Genomic DNA, 23,614 nt, shown 5'->3' with positions numbered 1-23,614 from the left:
CCCAAGTCTGTTGTCAAAAACCTAACTCTTGCAGCAACAAAATACATGCTAGTCAATGTATTTTTTTGTTATACATATTTGTATTTTTGTTTGACAATAAGGAGTGTCTCGTCTCTATGTATAATACTCTATGCCCTTACCCATAATTTAATAACAAAGCGACGAATGTATTGTATGTATTTTGTTATTGTAACTCCTGAATGTGCAAAAAAAAGCTTTTTTTTGTAAAAAGTTCTCGTTTCTCTATTTGCCCAATATACATAAAAAAACTTTTCCCCAATTGTACCAAAATGACGTAATTTTAAATAGTATAAGAATTATTTGCGTTGAATTTTATTATTTATATATGAACACCGACAATCCGCAGCTTGTGTTTCTACATTTAGTAGAATCGGAAACTCTACTCTCTAAGGGCACTGCTACACGTTCAATATGTATTGTGATATTTGGATCGCGATCCATTGTAATGGATCACGCAAAATTAGGTTATTCTGCGATTTGGATCGCGATCCATCAATAAAGCATGCTACACGTTCGATAAATATCGCGATACTGGATCGCGGTCAATATATATTGAACGTGTAGCAGTGCCCTAAAACCTAACTCAGTTGTCAAAAACCTAAGTGGTTAGAATGTATTAGTGAAAAGAACTATAAATGTGAAAACAAAAACAACTCTCGTATGTGTGGTAATTTTGAATATTTTTTTCTAGTTTCCGCTCTATGTGTAATTCTCTATGTCATTATGCTTTAAGCACATAGATTACAGCAGGCTACACAGCTACAGGACTACAAATGTTGTTGAGGGCATTAGTCATCCTGTAGTCAACTACTTAATTATAATGAAAACGACTACAACATCTTAACCAGCTGCCATTATAGTTTGACGTTTTAATACCTATTGTTCATAGTGGCCTACGAAAAAAAAGAAATTAGTTTATGTTGATCGTCTTCTTATAAAAGTGTGTATTTTAATTTTGACTGATTGTGGTCGGTAACATATGTGTTTAAAGCATTATGCATTATCTTGTTAAAACATCTAATCAATTTTATATAGTTTTATTATTAGTTTACAAAAACAAAAAAAATATTCAAATCTGGCAGGCATTTCCAAAGAAAATATTTTTCTCTTTTACAACTTAAATTTCCTACTAAAAACACAATTAGTTTTTCCAAATAATAATGACAATAAAACAAAATTTTCTTAGGTCATAGAGAATAGACATAGAGCGGAAACTCTCCTGTCAAACACCTAACTCAGTTGTCAAAAAACTAAGTGGTGAGAATGTAGTAGTAAAAAAAACTATGTGAAAACAAAAATAACACACGTATGCATGTGTGTTTATTTTAAGTAATTTTTTCTGTTTGAGTTTTTATATAGTTTCCCGTCTATTTGTATTTATCTATAGCAGCAACACTGATGTTATCTCTTTATAATTGAGTGTAGCTCTCTTTTGTTATTCTTATCGGGGATGGAAAATAGAATTTGTCAGTTCATTTTCATATTCAACAAGTTCTAAAAACTATGTTCTTGATTGAAACATAGTACATAGTTCTATGATAGAACATTAATAGAAGCAGTATGTCAATGCTTTAAATACATAAACTACAACAGGCTACCGACCACAAAGTTGTCAAAATTAAAGCACACACGATTATATGAAGACGATTATTTTGCTGTCATCACAGCTACTCGGCTACACGACCACCATTGCTGCTTTAGACAACTTAAGCTAATTCATATTTTTGTGGGCGACAATAAACAATATGTATCGAAACGTCAGACTTTAATGTCAGCTGGTTACGATGTTGCTGTCGTTTTCATTATAATTAAGTAGTTGACTACAGGGCGACGATTGCTGCCAACCGCATTTGTAGTCGTGTAGCTTGTATTCTAAGTGTTTAAAGCATAATAATAATAGCTGACCGAAAAACATATACAAAAAAATACCAAGATTTTTTATAAAAGAACGTATTTGTGGCAAATATTTTATTGATATTGGTATAATTATCAAAAGAAAAATTTTCAATTTTCCATCCCCGATACTCATACATATTTAGTAGAGTGTCCAAAACTTAAACCGAAAACCGGTCAACCAGATTTTTCATTGATGTAAACTCGACCAATTACGGTTTTCTTTAACTTCTCAATTTTTTGACAAACCGGTTTTTTTTAACGAAATCTATTTTCTAAAGTTTATGGAAAATATTTTTAAAAAACTTTGATAACATTTTTAAAAACACTGAATTATTTAATAGAAAAGTGTAGTATTTGACAATATTTTGTAAAAGATATAAAATAATTGCTAAATTTAGACTCCTTAAATATTAAAAAATGTAAAATTTCTAATTACCGTCCACAAAATGCCGGATTTTTTTTTAATTTTGGATTTTATTTTGAAACACTTGTACAATATAAATTTATTCTAAGTATTGGCCATTAGCTATGACTTTTTCCCATCTTTCTGGTAACATATGGATTCAGCACCGAATGAACTGCTCCTCTTTTGAGGCGAAGAACGTGTCAAGCCAACTAACTCTGTTCCAAAGTGAAGTGTATCCCAGAGAGAGCGCTCTGTATCGATCGAGACAAATAGTAATCGGACGGGGCAAGGTCTGAACTATAAAGCGGGTAAAGCAAATCTTCCCAACCACTTCATTAACAGGTATTGCAACATGTGGCCGAGTTTAGTCATGATAAAATATTACGGTTTAATGTCTGGGCGTTTTTCGGCCAATGCTCGATTCAAACGAATCAGTTGCGTTGGATACAGGTTCCCTGTGATGGTCTTAACAGATTTCAGCAGCTTATCATATATAGGGCCCTTTTGTCCCACCAAATACAGAGCATTACCTTAGCGCCACACAGTGGTATGAGAATAAAAAAGAGGGAAAGGCGATTTTTCGCAATTTTTTTGGGAAAAAAGTACTTTTATTCTTTTTAAGTTATCTAAAAATTTTCTAAGAGGATGTATAATGAATTTATACTTTTTGAAAAGCTAACTTTACGCCAAATATTTTAAATGAAAAAAACATTTATAATTTTTGATACCGACGTGATCAGGTCCATTCAAAAAATTTAGGCCAAAAATTCTCAAATCGCATACTCGATATCAAAATATAGTAACCTATTTTAGATGGCCCAATAAGTTCTTAATTATTTTGTAAAGGGTTCCAATAACCCTACCCCTATTATGGATATTATAGCCAAAAAACGAAAAAATTCCAGTTTTGGGATTTTTCAAGACTTTTTTGGGAATTGCGGGATACTTGATAAGAAAATTCAAAATTTGTTTTTATTTTTCCATTTTAAACAGAAAAATCTACATAACTGTGAAATTTCATTAAAAAATATTCATAAATAAAAATTTTATTTCAATTTGAAAAATTTGTATCTATGCAAAAACTCAATCAGAAGCATTTTTTGTCATATTTTTCGAAAAAGTATTCCATGTTATATATGTTTTTGAAAAGTAGACAAAATCCTCTATCCATTGATATATAACATGTTTGTTTACGTGGCAAATTAATTGAAAACTTAACAACTCGCCGAGAATTTACCTAATTTCATTCAAATCGGCGTAAGGGTTTAGAAGTTACAGATTTATTTCCATCTTTTTTTAATCTCATACCACTGTGCGCCATGGATATTTGACTTTGGTGTCGATTCGTCTGGTTGGAAGGGCTTCACATACTACCTCTTACGCTTCGTGTTATTTTAATGGATCCATTTTTCATCACATGTAATGATTCGGTGCAAAAATTATTTTCATTTATAGCGTTCAAGCATCATTTAGGACATGCTAAATCGTCTTTCAAGGTCTCTCGGCTTCAATTCGTATGGTACCCAATTTCCCTGCTTTTTAATGAATCCCGATGCTGCTTGATTAGCTCCCAATGATTTTACAAATCTTTGTTGAGTTTGACAACAATCCTCATGGATTAATGCCTCCAATTCTGGGTCTTCAAACTTTTTTCTCTGGCCTGGGAGAGCTTTGTCTTCCATGTTAAAATCACCACTTCCGAACCGCACAAACCATAATATTAAACGCAACTGTCGAAAAAAGTCTTTATACCTAAATATTTATAAAAATGAAAACCGATTATGTCGATTTTTGCAATTATTTTTCTTTAAATTTCTTCAGTCATGTTTTAGAGGAAAAATGGTGTCCTCATCCGGCCATCCGGCGTAGATTTGTTCTAAAAAAAGCATGAGCCAGAGAAATTCATTCAAGGGAGATGGTATTGGTATTTAAAGGTAAAAGTAAATTGGAAACGAAATTAATGACTTTTATGAGTTCTACATTTTTCATTTGCGACCCCATAAAGTAAACATATATATTCTGGACCGTTATAGATAGCGGAGTCGATATACATATATTTGACCATCAGTCTATTGAAATCAACTTTCCGTAGCCCCCAAATAACATGATTCATACACCAATATATCCGCTAAAGACCCGGTTCGGTTGGTATTTAAAATCGACTAAATCGGTCCACAAATGGCTGATATATGTATAAGGAAAAAAAACTGAACAACATCGATTTTTTACCTATTTTATATTTATATTACTAAGTCATTAATATAGACAATATGAATATCTAATGATAGATATTTCAAAGACCTTTGCAACGCCGTATATAAGGCCATAGTAAGTTGGACCTACAATGGGTCAAAATCGTGAAAAATATTTTTTAACCCGAATTTTTTTTTAACCAAAAAAATTTTGTTTGTTATAAAATATTTTTCACTAATTAATTTATGTTTGTTTAATAATAACACTGTCCAACAAATAATTCTAAAAGACCATGTTGAGTTGTTCATTTTTGTAAAATAAACATAGTCCAGCTGGTCTGAATTTTTTTTTACATTGGCATGAAAAAAATATTTGTTAAGTTAATATCTGAGAGAATTCTTATTGTAAGAGTTATATGGTGGAATTTTATGATGATCATTTCTGTGGAAGATCTTAAACCACTTGCTTCTTTCTTTAGGGGTCAATTGACCCCCTTTTCAAGAAAATCAAAAAAAAGTCTTTCAAAAAGGACATTTAAGGATTCAAATATTCCACGAAAATATTTGTCGGAAAATTTTAGGTGGGGTTACCAAAATATACCAAAGTTGTAAATAATGCTCTTTACGATTAATTAGCAAAATTACACGTCATCTTGGGTCTTACATTTTTTGAAAAAATCGCCAAAAATCCATTTATGATCCGAATGAGCTGAAATTTAAAATATAAACAGTCCTTAATAAGATCTATAAAAAAACATGCAAACATACATATATGTAACTAGCTGACCCGGTGCGCTTCGCCACCCCAATTAGAAGAAAGAAATAGTACCTTTGTGAATCTAATTGTAAATGTCTAATTTCTCGGTCCATTATTATAGAATGTCTCCTTTTTTGAATTCAAATTCATTCAGAATCATACTAAACCATAACCCGTCAAGTTTGAATTTTAAATTTGTATAGCATTTCCTATATTATGAAATTCTTCGGTTTTTTGGAAACTATAATTCCATTATTATAGAAAATTAAAAAAAGTATGTCAAAAAGTACCATTAGAACAATAAAAAAGTACCTGTAGTTCAGTTCTCACATTTTGGTACCTAAATATTATCCCCTATTCCTAACACTAACTTCACTCATATACATATCAGCTAACTTTAATGTCGATAAGTGAAATAATTTAAAATGTCAACAAAGTACCATTAGGAGAAAAGTACCAATTTGCCTTTTCCACCTTGAACACCCCTCAAGTTTGAAATTTAAAAATATTCCATTTTGCCAAAATTGTTTATGCTGCAGACATGTCTCAAAAGATTAAAATCTGTGTTAATGTGCCCAAGAAAAAATATGTTTCAAAAAAAGTACCAAATACACCTTAATTTTTATATGAATCCAGGAACCAATGTTAAAAAAAAATTATAAAAATTGGCTTAATAATTTCAAATAAAATGTATTTTCCCGATTTTATCCCCTTTTTGGTACCTTTTCTATCCCCATTGCGGTGGTAAAATTTTATTCAATATTAAATATTCGTATGTCTATGTCAAATTATAGAAAAACATATTTTATGAAAAAGTATCAAAAATAAACACAATTTTTATACCTTAAGGTTTCGAATTTCCAAAAAGTACCAAACTTATATTTTTTATTTTTTGATAAGTAAAGAATACGATTTAAAATTTCTTTCTATGTTTATTGGTTTAAAAGATACATAGGGTGCCAAAAAAGTACCAAAATAATACAGTTTTTACCCGTTTTCTCCCCTAAAAGGTTCGAATTTCGAAAAAGTACGAAACACCTGTCAGCTTATTTTTTAAGTGGAGTAACATGCAATTTTAAGTTTTTTTGTATCTTTATTAGTTTTGAAGATATAAGGTTACCGAATTTACCCGTTTTTAAACCCTAAACGTTCGAATTTCCAAAAATCCCTTCTTATCGGATCGTTTTGGGGAGGGAGGAATCCACAGTTAAAATTTCATGATTCTATGCGTTGATGAATCAGTCAGTCAGTCAATGAGTCAGTAACGTTTAAAATTTTTATTTAAAAGTAAAATTTGGTGAAGAGTATATAAGATTCGGCCCAGCCGAATATAGCTCTCCTACTTGGTTTTACTTATCAAACGGGCATTTGCACATGTAATTGTTTTTTCTTTAACCAAAATGTATATAAAAGTAAATTTAAGTAGACTTTCTTCATACTGCATACAAATTTAATATAAAACCGGTTATACGGTTTCTTTTGAATGACAAAAACCGCACCTGCTTTTATTAAAATACTCTTTTTCGGTTAAACTGGAAACCGGATTTTTGATTTTGCCGGTTTTTTTTTGTTTACTCTAATATTTAGCTCAATTATGCTCTTCTGCTGGTACTCTTTTGAGCTTTAAAGTTCTTATCATTATTTGTAGTTGTTTATTTAAACAAGAGATGGAAAAGTTGGTACAATTGTACTTTTGTTTGGTACAATTTAAAGCAGAAAAAATGTCCAACATTAAATCTATATATATAAAAATTAAATGGTCCATGTATGTAATGGCATCACGTGAGAACGTGCGATTTGGCTGATTTTTTTTTTATTCAATTCGAATATTTTCAGGAGATGGTTTGTAAAGAAAAAAAATCTAAAATTCCGGGTAAAACTCGGTAATAAACTACTGTAATAAAAAATACTCCCTAAAGTATGCAGTACAAATTTAGATATTTTATTTGCAAATAAATAAGAACAGGCAGGTGTACGTGGGTTGGAGAATCTTAAAGAACTAACATTAGTAAATAAATAACGGGCGAAGCCGGTCAACTAGTTTATAATAAACTTTAAGTGGAAGAAAATTTAAAAAAAAATTACTTTAATTTATTCGAAAATCATCTTCCTTTAGGAATAAATGTTCAATGCTGGTCTGAAAATTCCTACAAAACTGAAAGTAGAAGTACATTTAAGACCAAAGTTTTTATCCTCAGACATCAACAAAAGGGGAAAGATGTTGTTTTTTTCAAAAATATATTAACAAATATAAAAAATAGTTTTTTTGGTACAATAATGGTTGGTTGGTACAATTTCAGAATGTCATTTGGCCATCCCTGATACAAACTCTCAATTATTTTATGTTTTGCTAACGAAGCTTTATTCAGTTAATTTTGTTATTCAAAAGTTTAGTTGTTGGACGGCGTCGTGTTGGTTTACTAAAAGTGTCTGGTTGTTAAAAATTTGGCCAATTTTTTGCCACAAAGAAAATATCTATACTATATAGATAACTGTATACATAAAAAATAAAAATAAAATAATAATAACAAAATGAAATGCTGGAGTCGTTCCACACTTGGTGTCATTATTGGCATCCTAAATATTTTGCTGTATATATGCGTTGCCGTTATAATGATCGCAATGCTCCAAACTTTACAAACACACTTCGATGATATGGAACGTTCTAATACTACTCCCGAGCAAAAAGAGAAATTGGATGGTAATTAGTGCCTTGAAATATATAGAATATTTAAAAATTATGTCACTAGTGGGAAGGAAAAAAAAGAACACATTTTGTTTATTGGGAAATTTGGGGAAATTTTCTTTGTTTCTGAAAAATTTCCAATTTCTGTTTGAAAGAAATTTCGTAAAACCAGCTTAAGATCAAAGTGCATTTTCATTTCTATAACTACATACTTATGTATGCAGATAAGCTAAATTGTGATTTGTTCATTAAAACTATGTATATTATTTAGTAGCTTTAAGCTCTAAATTAAAGCAAGACTTATTGATAAGATCATCTTTAAAATGATTAGAAATATTTAATTATAATTTTAACATACATACATATGTACTTGTTATTGTTATTGATAAATGAGATTTTTAAGTTGACATTTTTTTTAAAACTTATTCAGCCCTATAATTGAGCAAACATGCATCGCGTTTTTTGAGTTAGCTCATTTTGTAACATGCAACGCAAAACAATTGAAAAAAAAATTTCAAAAATATTTCCAATATTTTTCGTACTACTTATGTACGTTTTTATTTGTTAACGTTTCAAAATGTTTGAATTTACATACATACATAGTGAGATCATTAATAATTCTTAAAATGAATTTAAAAATATACATATAGTAACGAGTGCACTAAGAAGCATTTAACCAGAAAACCTGGCAAAAAAATGGATTTAAAGAAATTTAAAAAAAAAAAATAAGTATCCAGCTTGATAGACAACAAAATTCAGCATTATATTGTGAATATTCAAGGCTTTAAGTTGAGATTTGTAGTTTTGAGACGCTGTTAAAGTCTGGAAAGTGATGAACTTCACCATGAGTTGCAAGGGTTTATATAAGTTTGTCATTCCGTTTGTAATTTTAAAAATAGTTTTTTTTTTTAATTTACATTTTTTTTTTAAATTTCCCATTTACCAAAAAAAAAACTTTTGGTGAAAAAAAAATTCGGGTTAAAAAAAAATATTTTTTCTGATTTTGAACCATTGTAGGTCCAACTTACTATGGTCTTATATAAGTCGTTGCAAAGGTCTTTGAAATATCTATCATTAGATATTAATGACATAGAAATCCAGTTATAGGACACAAATCGAGGTTGTCCTGGTTTTTATATCTCAGCCACTTGTAGACCGATTTTCTCGATTTTAAATAGCAACCGAGACGGAAGAATTCCGGAGATATTGTTGTATGAATCGTGTATGTAAATTATTTGGGGGTATCGGAAAGTTGATTTCAACAGACAGAGGCAGACAGACAGACGCAGATGGCTTAATCGGAGCTACGAACAAAGTCCCCAAACCACAAATGAATTAAAACTCCAAAATTGTGGGCTTAATTATGAATTAAAACCCAAAAGTTCTAAATGAAATAAATCCCCAACCAAAGGAACTAAACCCCCAACCAAAATGAAAAAAACCGTCTTCGAATACTAAAAACTTTTTGATATACGCCAGAGGAGAAAACGTTTGCGCCCGGCCGAAGGCCTTTTCTGAGCAAACCCAATTTTTGATACACCCCAGAGGAGAACACCTTTGCGCACGGCCGAAGGCCGGCAATGCAAAATAACTTTTCTGAGCGAAGCCATTTTTTAATACACCCCTGAGGAGGAAACCTTTGCGTCCGGCCAAAGGCCGTCAATGCAAAACAACTTTCCTGAGCGAAGCCAATTTTTGATACACCCCAGAGTAATTTCATTATGAATTAAATCCCTAATTTTAGTAATGAAATAAATGCCCAAAAAATTAACAAAGTACCTAAATTTCGTTGTTGTTTTTTTCTATATAAAATTTTGGGGCTTTAATTCATTTGCGGTTTGGGGACTTTGTTCATTGGGGACTTAGTTCGTAGCGCCGGCTTAATCGAATCCGCTATCTATAAGGATACAGAATATATATATTTTATAGGGTCGGTTATATATACTCTTCTCACGAAATTGAAAAAAAAAAATTATAAAATAATTTTCACTAACAAATTTAAAAAAATTATTGAAAATAAACAATTTTTTTTTTGCTCAAAATATGTCTGATTTTCTGAATAATGGGGGCTAGGTTCAATTATGAACCGATCTTCATAAAATTTAGTAAAATTGTTAAGATTCATATAAAACTCGTTCATGTCGAATTTTATCACGATAATAATGCTTTTAAGTTAATTGTGAACGTTAAAGTGAACTGTATATGAGGACTAGGGTCAAATTTGAATTTGGTCCACATGATTCCTGAGTACACAAAACTGCAATTCCGAGGAGAATTTGTGTGGAGGCTAGGCGAAATCATGAACCGATTTTAAAATAAATCAATTGGGTTCATCCATTTACTGGACAACTTACTTTTCAATGACTTCTTCATAACGTTTGCATTACATATAATCTGATATACATATATTACTTATTTTACCAAATTCATAATTACATTATTAATTAAGCCATTTGTTAATTCAAATTGATTAAACAATGTTTTTTTTCACTCAATTTAATTTTTTAATGTTATACGATATAAACAATTTACTTATCTAAGTCCCTATTTGTAAGCGAACGTGATAATGAATTATTTAAGTCCCTAATAGTAAGCGAACGTGGTAAGTATTTGTCTCCAATGACATCACCCTGTTAAAATAATGAGTTATTATGCCAATGTATAAGTAGTGAAGAATAAATAATATTAGCATTTTAACTCATTACTATGCAATGTATGTATATTAAACAAAATGCATAATATTGTTGAAATTTACTTCCAAAAATATGAAAATAAGATGCAAGGAAGTAGTTTCAATATATCAGATATATTTGTTAAATTATTTCTGAGTAATCTTTTTTTGACCGACCCAACTTTCTTACTTGTATTTTTATGCAAATTTTAACTTTAGGTCAAATTTTCAGCTTTAAAAAAATTAGAGTCTGTTCCAATATGTTTTTACCAATAGTTAAGAACGTTCGCTTACAAATAGGTACTTAAATAAAGAAACTATTACAAATTGTATATCGAAAGAGATTAGAAATGAAATTGAATTGAATGAAGAAACAACATTTTAAATCCATTCGAAAAATGTAATCATTCAAAGATTATATGTCAGCCATTATCAAACTACTTCTATGTAATGCAGACAGTATGAAGTAATCATTGAAAAGTAAGTTGTGCAGTAATTTCAAGTCATTACAAAGATTTTGCTGGTTATTTAGCAAAGGGAATTTTTCGTTTTATAGAGCCAAAAATCTTTGCAAATCCATTTTTTGGATTATTGAAAAATTTTTGGGGAATTGTGAGATTCTCAATAATAATTCACTTTTGAATTTTGATCAAAAGTTTCTATATAATTGTAAAATTTCAGTAAACAAAATCATAAACGAAAACTTTATTGCTTTTTAAAGGCCTAATAATTTTAGTTTTCTTCATTTTTGGAAAAATTTTATATTAAAGTTTTAAATCTTAAAAATTGTATACGATTTCCTATATTTTGATATATAAAATGTATGTATATCTCTTTCAAAATCAACAACATACTGGAAATTAGCTGAATCTTGTCGCTTTGTATAATATTTTCTGTTACTGCATTGCCGACTGCGGCATTACCAAACCTGCGAGAAACTGTACTTTGAAGCCATTAAAAACTAAACTACACCTCCTCTATAGCCATGGGAAATTTAATTTTCCATAGGTTATTAAACAATTACCCATAGGGTAACATAGAGACGATACGTAATTGTCAAAAACCTAAGTCTGTTGTCAAAAACCTATCTCTCGCAACAACAAAATACATGCTAGTCAATATATTTTGTTGTTGTATCAAACATATTTTTTGTTGTATTTTTGTTTGACAAATCGTAGTGTCTCGTCTCTATGTATAATTCTCTATGCAATTACCTCTAACCTGGAGGTGCCGTGCTGGAATCTCTAAACTAGGAACATATTTTTCTACTCTTCATCATGAGTAGCAAGGGTATATATAAGTTTATAATTTTCATCTGTCACCCAAATATATTCTGGATCGTTATAGATAATGGAGTCGATATAGACATGACCGTCTATCTGTATGTTGAAATCAACTTACCGTAGCTCCCAAAGAGCTTACATACATGATTCATACATCAATATATCCGCTATAGCCCAGGTTCGCTTTTTAAAATCGGCCCAAAAATGGCTTAGATATAAGGAAAAAACCCGGACAACCTCGATTTTTAACCTATTTTTGTATCTATATCTGGATAACTAAGTCATTAAAAGATATGAAACAAACAAAAAAATTCCAAAAAAATTTTGGAAATGAAAAAAAAAATTATTTTGTTTACCTAAGTCGGACCTACTATGGGTCAAAATCGGGACAAATATTTGTTAACCCGAATTTTTTTAAAAAAATTTTTTCCATAAAATTTTTTCACTAAAAAATTTCAAACAAAAAAATCCAAAAAATTTTGGAAATTAAATTTAAACAATTTTTTTGTTATAAAATTTGTTTCACTAAAAAAATAAAATTTTTTTTTTTTTAATTTTTTTTACCTAAAAATATTTAAAAATTTTATTTCAAAGTATAATTAGGTGAAGGGTATATAAGATTCGGTACATCTGAATATAGCTCTCTTATTTGTTACATATTCTTTTAGTTTTATTCTTCTGTACTGTAGAAATTTAAAAGTTTCCATTGTTTTGCCAATGCTAAGAAGAAGTATGATCACATCTTTAACCCTTTCAGTGGTTTTGTCGAATATATTCGACATTACAACATACTCTGTTTCTATGCGCTTTTACTGTATAATAAAATACAGTTAGTTTTAATTTTTTGTTTTAAATAAAAGACAGACATAGACAACCAGAGCCATAAATACAAAAATTTTTATTTTTCCCGGATTCAGCGTATTCAAATTATAAATATTTCTTTTTAATACTATTAGCTCGACCTAAATTATTTTTGACCCTGAAACGGTTAATGCTTAAAAACGCTGAAATTTACTGTACATTATTTTTATTTGTCAAAATTTCATGTTTTTGAGAACTGAAATTACAGAATATAGTTTTCAACAAAAGTTTCCATAGTATTTTAACTCACGGTATATGGAAATAGTCTTTGAAGCTGAATTTTTACCTTTAATATTATATATTTTCTAAGTCTGGCCCATGTAGAACAAATTTCAAATCTGTCTTGAAGCCTTGTATTTAGAGTTTTTCTTTTCCCGCACTTTTCCATTTCCCGTCTAGAACAAATTATTAAAATTTAAGAATGTTGACTTCGTTAAAAACCTAAAAAATATCTTTGGTTTTAAATGTATTTAATATAAAGAGATAAACTGACTCTATTTCTAATTTTGTCACCATTTGACATTTGTATCGGAATGGCTTCAATTTCTAGTTAATTACCCTCGTTAGATTCCAATTAATTCTGTTAATTCGCAAAAATAAATATTTTATTTTTTTTAGTTTTGAATTGGCGATGTTTTGCTTATTAAATCAAAAATAAAGTAAATATGTTAATTAAAACTTTTGTTTTATTCCAAAAATTTTCATTTTACTCTTTGTGAAAAAGGAAAAATACTAAAATAATTCCACTTTCGATAGGAATAGAATTCTGTGACAGCCCTGAACATTCTCGAGTTTTTGTAATATTTTGAATAATGAACTTGTTATTGGTTTATTTGGGTTAAATCTTTTTTGTTGTATGAATCTTCTGTATTTGTTTTTGAGCTTTAAGCATCTTTTAGAGAAAGTCAAGTTCAAAAAAAAACATCACATAAAGCTAAGGAAAATAATTCCCGGAAATTCTCGCACAATTTCCCGGGATTGAAAATTTTGCGGAATAATTGTATTTGAATTATTTTATATTATTTCCCTTTAAAACAAATGTTAAACAAATTCCCACTAGTTTAAACAAAATAAAGATATTTATATTAATGTAATTATATTTGTATTTAAAATTTTCTTTGATGAATTATTTAATAGAACTAGGCACTGTCTTAATGAGCACCGTATTGGCCGCATGTTTAGTTATGGTCGTTATAAGTGGTGTCCTTATAATGGGCATTGTACAGGTAAATAATATTGATATCGCTCATTTGCAACACGAAGGTCATAACTCAATATTTAGAAAATCCATTGTTTTACTTTAAAATTGAATAAAACTAATGTTTTTACGGTTTTAAGAAACATATCGTCATCTAAAATGCAAAAGGGCCTAACATCACTTTTTAAAAATTTACAGAAGAGACAAAACACTAAATAAAATTAAAAGTGTTGAGATTGCAAATATGATTTTCTTTCTTTAATAAATACGTTATTTTGATGCGCTGTACCAATATCCATTAAAAACTAAATTTTGATTTTTTTGGTTGTTACGCCCTATTGCATTTCAGGTGACTATATATTTAAGAGTGGAGATTTTGTTTTATTATATACAAAAATCATATTGTCCTCCGATTTCCAACTTTCAGTGGTGTTTTACTGTAACCATAATACCATAATACATGCGGTAACCATAATACATTAAAGTTATGATTCAGATGATTGTAGCAATCATATGTATGATTGTGACATCCATTTTTATGATGAAATATTTGCCAAATTATATTGTTCTTGGCTTATTCATCATGAACATGATTGTCATAAATATATATTTATTTACTACAATTATATATATGCTTACGATAACAATGTGAATCTTAAATTTACCATATTATGGCTACCGTAATCATATAAATAATTGCAGTGACCATAACATAATTAAAAAACTTGTAAAACTTTTGAAATGATTACAGTACAACTTAAAATATCAAAACGCCATTTTACCCGTAATCGTGTCTTTTGAGTTATGACTTTCTCTTGCCGCTAAAGCTGGCCACACACGGAATGATTTGTTCGCCTGATTTGTGATTGAAAATTTTCAATTACTTGTGATTTTGTTCGTGTACAGCCCTACTAACAAGTAACAAGACGTCGAACACGAACAAATCGGACTCACAAATCATCCGTGTGTGGCCAGCTTAACACAAAATGATATGTAAGTAAGTTTTAACGTTTTTAAAACATTTTTATAGAGACGTCACAAGTTGATGGTGCCTTGGCTGGTTCTTAGTGGTATTGGCTTTGTCTGTGACTGTGGACGAGTAATATTAATCGTAATATTAGGTTTTGTAAAGGGCCATGCATTTTCGACAGTACTCGTTTCATTCGTATCCGGTGTCTTGGGAGTTGGTAAGAGAAACATCTTTTTTTTAAAAAACAAACCAAAACGAAAAACGAAAAACTAAATTCAATATTCAATAATCAACCTCGAGGTCTTTTTGTTAAATTTTCTTTTATTTATTTTGATTTTGGATTATCCATCGGATAACAGCTTCAGAAAATACAAATAACAACTTATTCTTATGTTCTTTTCAATTGCACTGGCTTGATTATTGAATACTAAATTAACAGTTTGAAAAAATCCAAAAATTTTATGTTTGAAAACCTTTGGTTTTAAAATATGATTAAAATATTTAAATCTGTTATTTCTTTATAGGCATTGAAGCTCTAATTTTATGGCCCATTTATACTTTGTGGAGAGATATTCGTCGCAAGAATGAGGAAAAGCCTGGACAGATTATTGGAGGGGTTCAATATGAAACCGCTCCGGCTTATGACCCACCACAGTACGATTATTACACCTCTATACCACAAAAATCTTAAAAAAATTGTTGCATTTCAATAATAAAATTTTTGTATATATTCAAAATATACCCAAATATTTAAAAAAAAAATTTATTTTTCTAAAAAAAGAAGAAAAATATTTAATGTTTTCTGTATGTATGTGTTTTCAAATAATCGAAATAAAATATCTAATGAAATATAATGAATTATAAAGTCAAAGGTTTTGTTTTTATAAATATGGATTAATTAAGACATTTTGAAGTGAAAAAAGTAAAGTAATCTTAAACATTTGTAACACTGTTTTAAGCCCGAAAGAAAGTAAGGACTAACTATCAAACGAACTGTAATACATGCTGGTGTAACAGCCGGAGCTGCAGCCATGGCGTTACGAGTAATAGAGATCGTTATTGCACCATAATCAATGATTATTTATTTGAAAATATGAAAAACATTAATCTGGACGAGATGTGGTTTCAACAAAAGAGAATTGTATTATTTAAATGTTTGCAATAGTTTTTGTTTTAAAACCTTTATTTAATATGATTTGTCACGCTATACATTTTCCGTCATGTTTGTAATTCCGACTAGTCAAATGAATTCAACTCAAAATTTCATAAACAACAAACAATTTATTATCGTATTTATATTTTACATGGGGGATTTTGAACGCTGTTATTTTAAATTCTGGACTTTATGTTATATTTTCCTCAAGTTTCATTAAAATCGGCCCAAAATATATAACATTTTGCTATATTTTCATTAGAAATTCCAAATATTGAAAAATTTCACCTTTGACCTTCACGATTTAAGGGTTAACGTTTTCCGATTTTAGTAAAACTTTCAGACTATATTTAAAATTACCAGGGCTATAATATTATGAATAGATTTTACTTAAAATGTATAACATTAAAAAAATTGGCTTCATTCGCCAAAATATGGACAAAAAAATAGTTTTTCTTGAAAATCGCAAAATTTAAATCGCAGGTACGGAAAAACTGTAAGAGGTATTGACATAATTTTTTCATATTTTTATTCCCTATTATGATCTCAATAAATCCCAATGTGATGATAGAAAAATTCTGAAATTTGTTTAACAAAAATTTTAAAAATTTGAAAATGGAGATTCGAAGCTGCCGTTAAAAAAAATATTTTTTTTGGTTATACCTGCGAATATGTTAACGGTATCCTACGAAGACAAAAACTCATACACAAGTAAATACGGATATATTTTAAATAAAAATTAGCTTTTATTTTAATTTTGCTCGAAATATTTTAATTTTTTTCCTAAATTTCTTGTTCAAGTGGCTTGAGACACGTTAATGGTCTGGCGAATTTGTAATAACTTTACTATTTTTTAACCAAATTTTGTAAATTATACCTCATTTCAACGATAATTACGTACACATTTCGATTATTTTGCATTCAATTGCAAAAGTATTTATTTAGTAGCAAAATTTTTACAAAAACTGAAAAATTTTTCCCGACAGTTTTTGGGTCATTTTGACCCAAAGGAGATACTGGGTCAATTTCCAAAATTTTTTTTTTAATGTAATATTCATTAATATAAATAAATCTACATATTTCTAGAAAACAATGCAGAAAGTTAACGAGTTTCACCTATTTATTCCATATAAATAGTAAAATTTTGCATATATGTGAACTTTGACCTCGATGCGCGTCCAGAAATCGTTGTCCGATTTGGCTCAAATTTTCAGCACTTAACTTTTAGGCCTAGCGTCACAATATTCCACCCGGCACTCTTCAAAATTTTAACAAAAATTTGTTTCCATACAACAGATTTTCACTCTAATATATACGATATAGATCCAGTTAGGTTGCTATTTAAAATCGAGAAAATCGGTCCACAAATGGCTGAGATATAAAGAAAAAACCAGGACAACCTCGATGTTTATCTTTGATATAGACAATATGGATATATAATGATAGATATTTCAAGGTCTATTGCAACGATGTATATAAGGTTATAGTAAGTTGGAGCTACAATTGATCAAAATCGGGAAAAATATTTTTTAACCCGAATTTTTTTTTTCACCAAAAAAATTTATTTTTCATAAATTTTTTTAACTAATAAATTAAAAAAAAAATTTTAAACAAATTAAAAAAAATAAATTTGGAAAAAAATTATTTTGAAAAAAAATTAATTATTTAAAATTTTTATTTTAAAGTATAATTTGGTGAAAGGTATAAAAGATTCGGCACTGCCGAATATAGCTCTCTTACTTGTTTATTCTCTCTTACTTTGAAAATGTCGAATTTTGTACCAACAAGGCGTCATATGCGGGAAGTTTTGCTTTATTTCTTTAATTGTGCCGCTGAAGCACTCCGATTGCTCACCGCAGCTTATGGTAAAGGTGTTTCATCGGTTTCAACGTGTGAGAGATGATTTGTGCGGTTCAGAAGTGGTGATTTTAACTCGGAAGGCAAAGATCGCCCAGGCTAGCCAAATACCAAGAATTGGAGGCATTACACCATGCATATTCTTGTAAAACTCAACAAGAGCTTGCAAAATCATTGGGAGCTCTGTATTTGATGGGAGCAAAAGGGTCCTATCTATTATGATCTGGTGAAATTTCAGATCTGTGATGTGCCTTGCAACTTTTCATAAAAGCAAAACATGAAAAATCGTCTACAATCACCAGTCATGCGACATCGTGCCACTTTTCTATCCCACCAACCAAAAAGGTGGTGCAATTTATCACACGAAAAGTTTTTAAAGCCACTTAATTTTGATTTGAATTTAAATGTTCAGCCACTTTATTAGAACAATCTCGGAGTAGTGATAACAAACAATGTTTTAGGTAACGCTCGATTTATTATAACGGGTCGATTTATTTCGCTCCATGGCACTGTGGTTCCAAATCGAAATCTAGGTGGACAAAATTATGAAAATCGGTATCTTTAGAATTTGGAAAAACTAAGTTTTTTCGGAAGCTGACAATCTGCTCTCCTCCAATACAAATGGATTTTTCAATTGGACATTTCGTTTTCTCGACAGAAGCGCCAGAAGTTCAACAAATTTTGAATCATATTGTTACGAAATTGTACTTGAATTCAAATATAACGATTTTAAGGGCTGATTTAAAAGTAGCATAATGCTTTCAAATAACATTGCTGTAATAGCAAACTGTAACATATCTGTGGGCATTATAAAATAAAAGCTTTCAGTTGACCATTGATCGTAAGTTGACAACGCTGTTTGAATTCGAATATTCAGTTAAGGAACATTGTAGAAAGTACACCACAGATGGCATATGATCTAGAATATTCGAACTTTGACAGTTAAAGAGCAATCTAGAGTGCAGATGGCAGTGTTATAAATAGTGGCAGAGGTTGCAGTAGTTAGTGGGTTTATCAGAGACGCTTTTCGAATGAACATCAACTTAGTGCCTTAAAGTGTGTTGTGTTTTTCAAGTAAATTCGTGTACATTATAAATTGTGTCTGTATTTCTGACAATTTATAAACGTGTATAAAAAAAAAACATTGAGTGGCTATTTAATTCTGTGGTTGTTGTACACTTTGAATAAATAAAGAGTTGTTACAATTTTTAAACTACTAAACGGCTTTTATTTGCAATCAAAAGTATACGGTTTATTTAAAGGAAATAAACCAGCGTTTTGAAAAGGTTAAAACGTAACAATATTTTCGTTAATTTTTTTTTAATATTTTACTGCTTTACTATCTCAGATATATCTCAATGGTTTTACCATATAGAAATTCATACTTCAAAACATAGATAAACATTGATATAGGCTTTTATTAAATATATATCTTATATTTATGGGCCTCTCCATTTTCCTGTTATAGTCCTTTAAACTTGGTTCTCAAATATACTGATATTTTTTTTTTTAAGAATGTTATATAGCTTGCCAAAAAAAAGACCCTCGAAGCCTGTCCAATGACTATATAATACATCATTTAAAGAAACTTTTGGGGAATGTCTTTGTAAAAAAAATTGTAGCCGCCAGCACCCGCCGAAATACTTTTTTTAAATTTTTACGGAATGGAATTTTTAGAAATATTTTTTTTATTTAACTTGAAATGTAGTAAATACAGATCTTTTTAAAAATTTAGTTTCAGAAAGACATGAAAACGTATTTTTTTTAATTTTTTATTAATGTTTTTTATATGTATATCTAGACCCTACTGTAACTTGAAAACAAGTTTATATTGATCATTTAAAGATTTTTTTTGGAATTGAAGATACCAATTCTATATAAAAAGATCGCCAAATAATTTTGTCCATTTTTGCATGGTACCAAAGAATTCTAAACTCGCATTTAAAAAAAGAATTTAGTTACAATCCGCCGATTACTATTAGACGTTAGACCTAATCAGACCTAAAATATTGCAATTTTTATGTAGGGAAAACAAGCATTAAGCTTTTTTTGAAAATATTTAAATATTAAGTCTAGGTACGTACATATGTATGTACTTATGTTATTAATAAAACCACATTATGTGTTTACATACTAAGCGCTTTTATCAATATCACTCATTTTATCGTTCATTTAAGAAACATGAGGAAATCCTTTACTGCGTCGTATTTTATTAAATGAACATAAAAAATGTTTGCTTTTGTTTCAACATTCAGTCGCTGCGACATGACATCATGCAATTTGTTAAATACCAACGAAAAAGCGATTCCATGAAATATACAGAACAATTTTATTAATACATATGATGCAGGAATGGAAAAGTAGATATGATTGTACTTTTTTTCAAAAGCAAACTCAAATTTAAATATTCCTATAGACATAGAATTAGGGTCTTGAAAGAGCTTAATGGGCAAGTTACACGGTGAAATAGAATATGATTTCTTTCTAAAAAATATCAGTTCTTTTCGAAATTATTACTTCGGAACCAATATCTACATATTTGATGGAACGATTCCCAATTAGTTCTTTATTTAATGATTTTTGCATGAAATTGTTGTTTTCGATGTCAATACCCTATAAATTGAATAAAAAATTCCGCGGGAGTTTGTTCCCGGGAGTTTTTCCCTCTGAATTTGAATAGGAAAAATGAGAAAAGGGAAAAAACTCCCGGGGAATTTTTATTCATAATTGGGCTGATATTCTATCAGAAGGTGATTAACCCTTTGACGACCACGGGGACACTGATGTACCAAAACGAAAATATTGAATAACTAATCAAGGAAAAAAAGAATGGGTGCCATTTTAATTTTAATTAGTTCGTAAAAGTGTCTCTTATTAATGTTTTTAGATTAAAACAAGTTCGGTTATAGCATTTATTATACCCCATGGTAGGCGTTCATATTGTTGAGGTTACGATGATTTTCGTCAAACAACCCGAATGTGAACAAAAGAGCGTAAAAATACACACAATTCATTCAGTTTCTTGATGTTGTTGTGGATATTTTATTTTTTACCCAAAAGAGCACACAAATTAAATGCCTCTTTTTACGTACCACTGATTATACCCTTCACCTTCGTGAGAAGGGTATATATAAGTTTGTCATTCCGTTTGTAATTTCTACATTTTTCATTTCCGACCCTATAAAGTATATACATATATTATGGATCCTTATAGATAGCGGAGTCGATTAAGCCATGTCCGTCTGTCTGTTGAAATCAATTTTCTGAAGACCCCAGATATCTTCGGGATCCAAATCTTCAATAATTCTGTCAGACATGCTTTCGAGAATTTTGCTATTTAAAATCAGCAAAATCGGTCCACAAATGGCTGAGATATGAGGAAAAAACCAAGAAAACCTCGATTTTTGACCTATTTTTGACCTACAGTGGTGGCCATATAATTAAAACATTCGTAATGATAGTACATTATTCATTTTATTTTCAAAATTAAAAAAGCTAACAAAATTTATTTTTCAGTTCCTAAATCTAAAACTTAAACAGTTTCCAGTATACTTATTAAATAGATAATTAAAAATTCTGTAAAGAAAAAATATTAAAAAATTGATTTATTGGGTTGGCCATATAATTAAAACATTTTCTATTTTATTTTAACTAGAATATTTTTTTGATTTTTTTGTACTTACCATCAATATTTCGTAGGGTAACCTTTGTTTTTAATAACATTTACACATCTGTTTGGCAAACTCTCAACTAAGTGCCTGCAGAGAGATTGAGGAATAGCCTTCCAACACATTTCGATGTTTTGCCACAATTCATCAGCATTTTTGGGATTTTTGCCTTCCATCCTCTTTTCAACTTCACTCCACAAGTTCTCAATTGGATTGAGATCAGGGGATTGTGCTGGCCATTTTAAAACATTTATGTTTTGTTCCTCTAAGCAGCTCTTCACAAGCCGTGAAGTGTGCTTAGGGTCATTGTCGTGCATGAAGTGCCACATTAATGGTAAATTTTCGTCCGCATATGGTATCATTGTATTTTCTATAATGTTTTTGTAAACATGTTGATCCATTCTTGAACTGATCCTCAAAATTGGTCCAATACCATGCCATGAAAATGCACCCCACACCATAATGTTGCCGCCACCATGCTTAATTGTTTTGATGGTATATCTGGGATTGTGTTGTTGGTTAACTGGACGCCATACATAGCGTTTTCCATCTGATCCCCATCTTTCAACACTTTCACTAAATAATTACTTCTTTTGTAAGAAAACTGAATAGAAAAGGAAAATAAAGAAGGAATCAAGTGTAAAAGAGATCAAATTTATCTTTCCAGTGGAAAAGTCCCGTTAAAATATCAAGAGATAAATATAAAAACCGAAAAAATGAGAGATCATATGTATGTTTTAATTACATGTCCACCACTGTATATCTGGATTACTAAGGCATTAATATAGACAATGTGGATATCTAATGATAGATATTTCAAAGACATTTGCAACGTATATAAGACCATAGTAAGTTGGACCTACAATGGGTCAAAATCGGAAAAAAAAAATTTTAACCCGAATTTTTTTTTTTCAAAAAAAAAAAATTTAAAAGACAAAAAAAAATTTTTTTTAAATTTAAAAAAAAAAATTAAATTTAAAAAAAAAAATTTAAAAATTTAAAATTTTAAATAACAATCGAAATTTTTAAAATTTTGAAGTATAATTTGGTGAAGGGTATATAAGATTCGGCACAGCCGAATATAGCACTCTTACTTGTTTTTTATTGTCTTGGAAAATTGACAGTTTTATTTTAGTGCAGTGTTCAAGAATTGTGCAAAAATGTTTTTAAGTGTAAAATTGATATTTTAATTTCTTTAATTTCAAAGTAAGTTTTTTTGGCGCTAACTGATTCATATTAAATAGTCAAAATTATTACTTTTATCCAAATAGTCTTTGCTGCAAACATTTGAGCAAAATACAATTTTAAAGAGAGATCATTGAATAAAATTTGGATCATGTCCATTATATTGGAACAAGAACGAAACCTATTTCAATGATGGGTTCATAATATATCTACCCCATACAAATATCTTCCCGAACTAGGTCTTAAACGATTCAAAATTTGCAAGTGTATGGTCCAGCATTGCAGAATAATCCAGTAGTAAAATAGTAATATTTAAATTTTAACATAGATGCAATAAAAAATATTTTAATATTTCAAACGAATTTATATCAGTAATTCTTTTATTCAGGAAATATCTTTAATAATACTAATGTATTACAAGATTGCGCTTGTAAAGCTTCTTCCAACATGGACTTTAGAACTTTGACAGTTTACATCTGTTGACATTCTGCACTAGCGATTTGAGGTTATGTATACTGGCCATCAAGATCGTGTGATTTGACTGCGATATACTTTTATGGGGTTTTCTTACGTCACAAATCTATGCGAATAATACACAAACCGCAGCGGCCGAAAAAGCCAACATAACCCATGCCATCTGTCAAATTAAGCCTGATTTTTGCGCAAGAGTCATGGAAAATCGGACATTTTGGATTGACGCCACCCTGCAGGCCGCGGCGGACATTTGCACGGTGTTAAATTCCGTACATAATGTCATTAAAAGACCTTTCGAACGAATAATAAATGTCGATAATATCTCACATACACTAT

General features: G+C 29.8%; 1 protein-coding gene across 1 annotated transcript; it reads left to right on the top strand.

Moving 5' to 3' along the window:
* Positions 1 to 7,661: 7,661 nt before the first annotated feature.
* On the top strand, positions 7,662 to 15,812 carry LOC135960904 (uncharacterized). The gene is made up of 4 exons (XM_065512305.1): positions 7,662 to 7,973; positions 13,911 to 13,999; positions 15,002 to 15,158; positions 15,466 to 15,812. The coding sequence occupies exons 1-4, from the start codon at positions 7,805 to 7,807 to the stop codon at positions 15,630 to 15,632; spliced, it is 582 nt and encodes a 193-aa protein (XP_065368377.1). The 5' UTR covers positions 7,662 to 7,804; the 3' UTR covers positions 15,633 to 15,812.
* The last annotated feature ends 7,802 nt before the right edge of the window (positions 15,813 to 23,614 follow it).

Source organism: Calliphora vicina, chromosome 5 (genome assembly GCF_958450345.1).
Source record: "Calliphora vicina chromosome 5, idCalVici1.1, whole genome shotgun sequence".
In the NCBI taxonomy this organism is placed as follows: domain Eukaryota; kingdom Metazoa; phylum Arthropoda; class Insecta; order Diptera; family Calliphoridae; genus Calliphora; species Calliphora vicina.
This window is presented reverse-complemented; position numbering and strand designations above follow the sequence as displayed.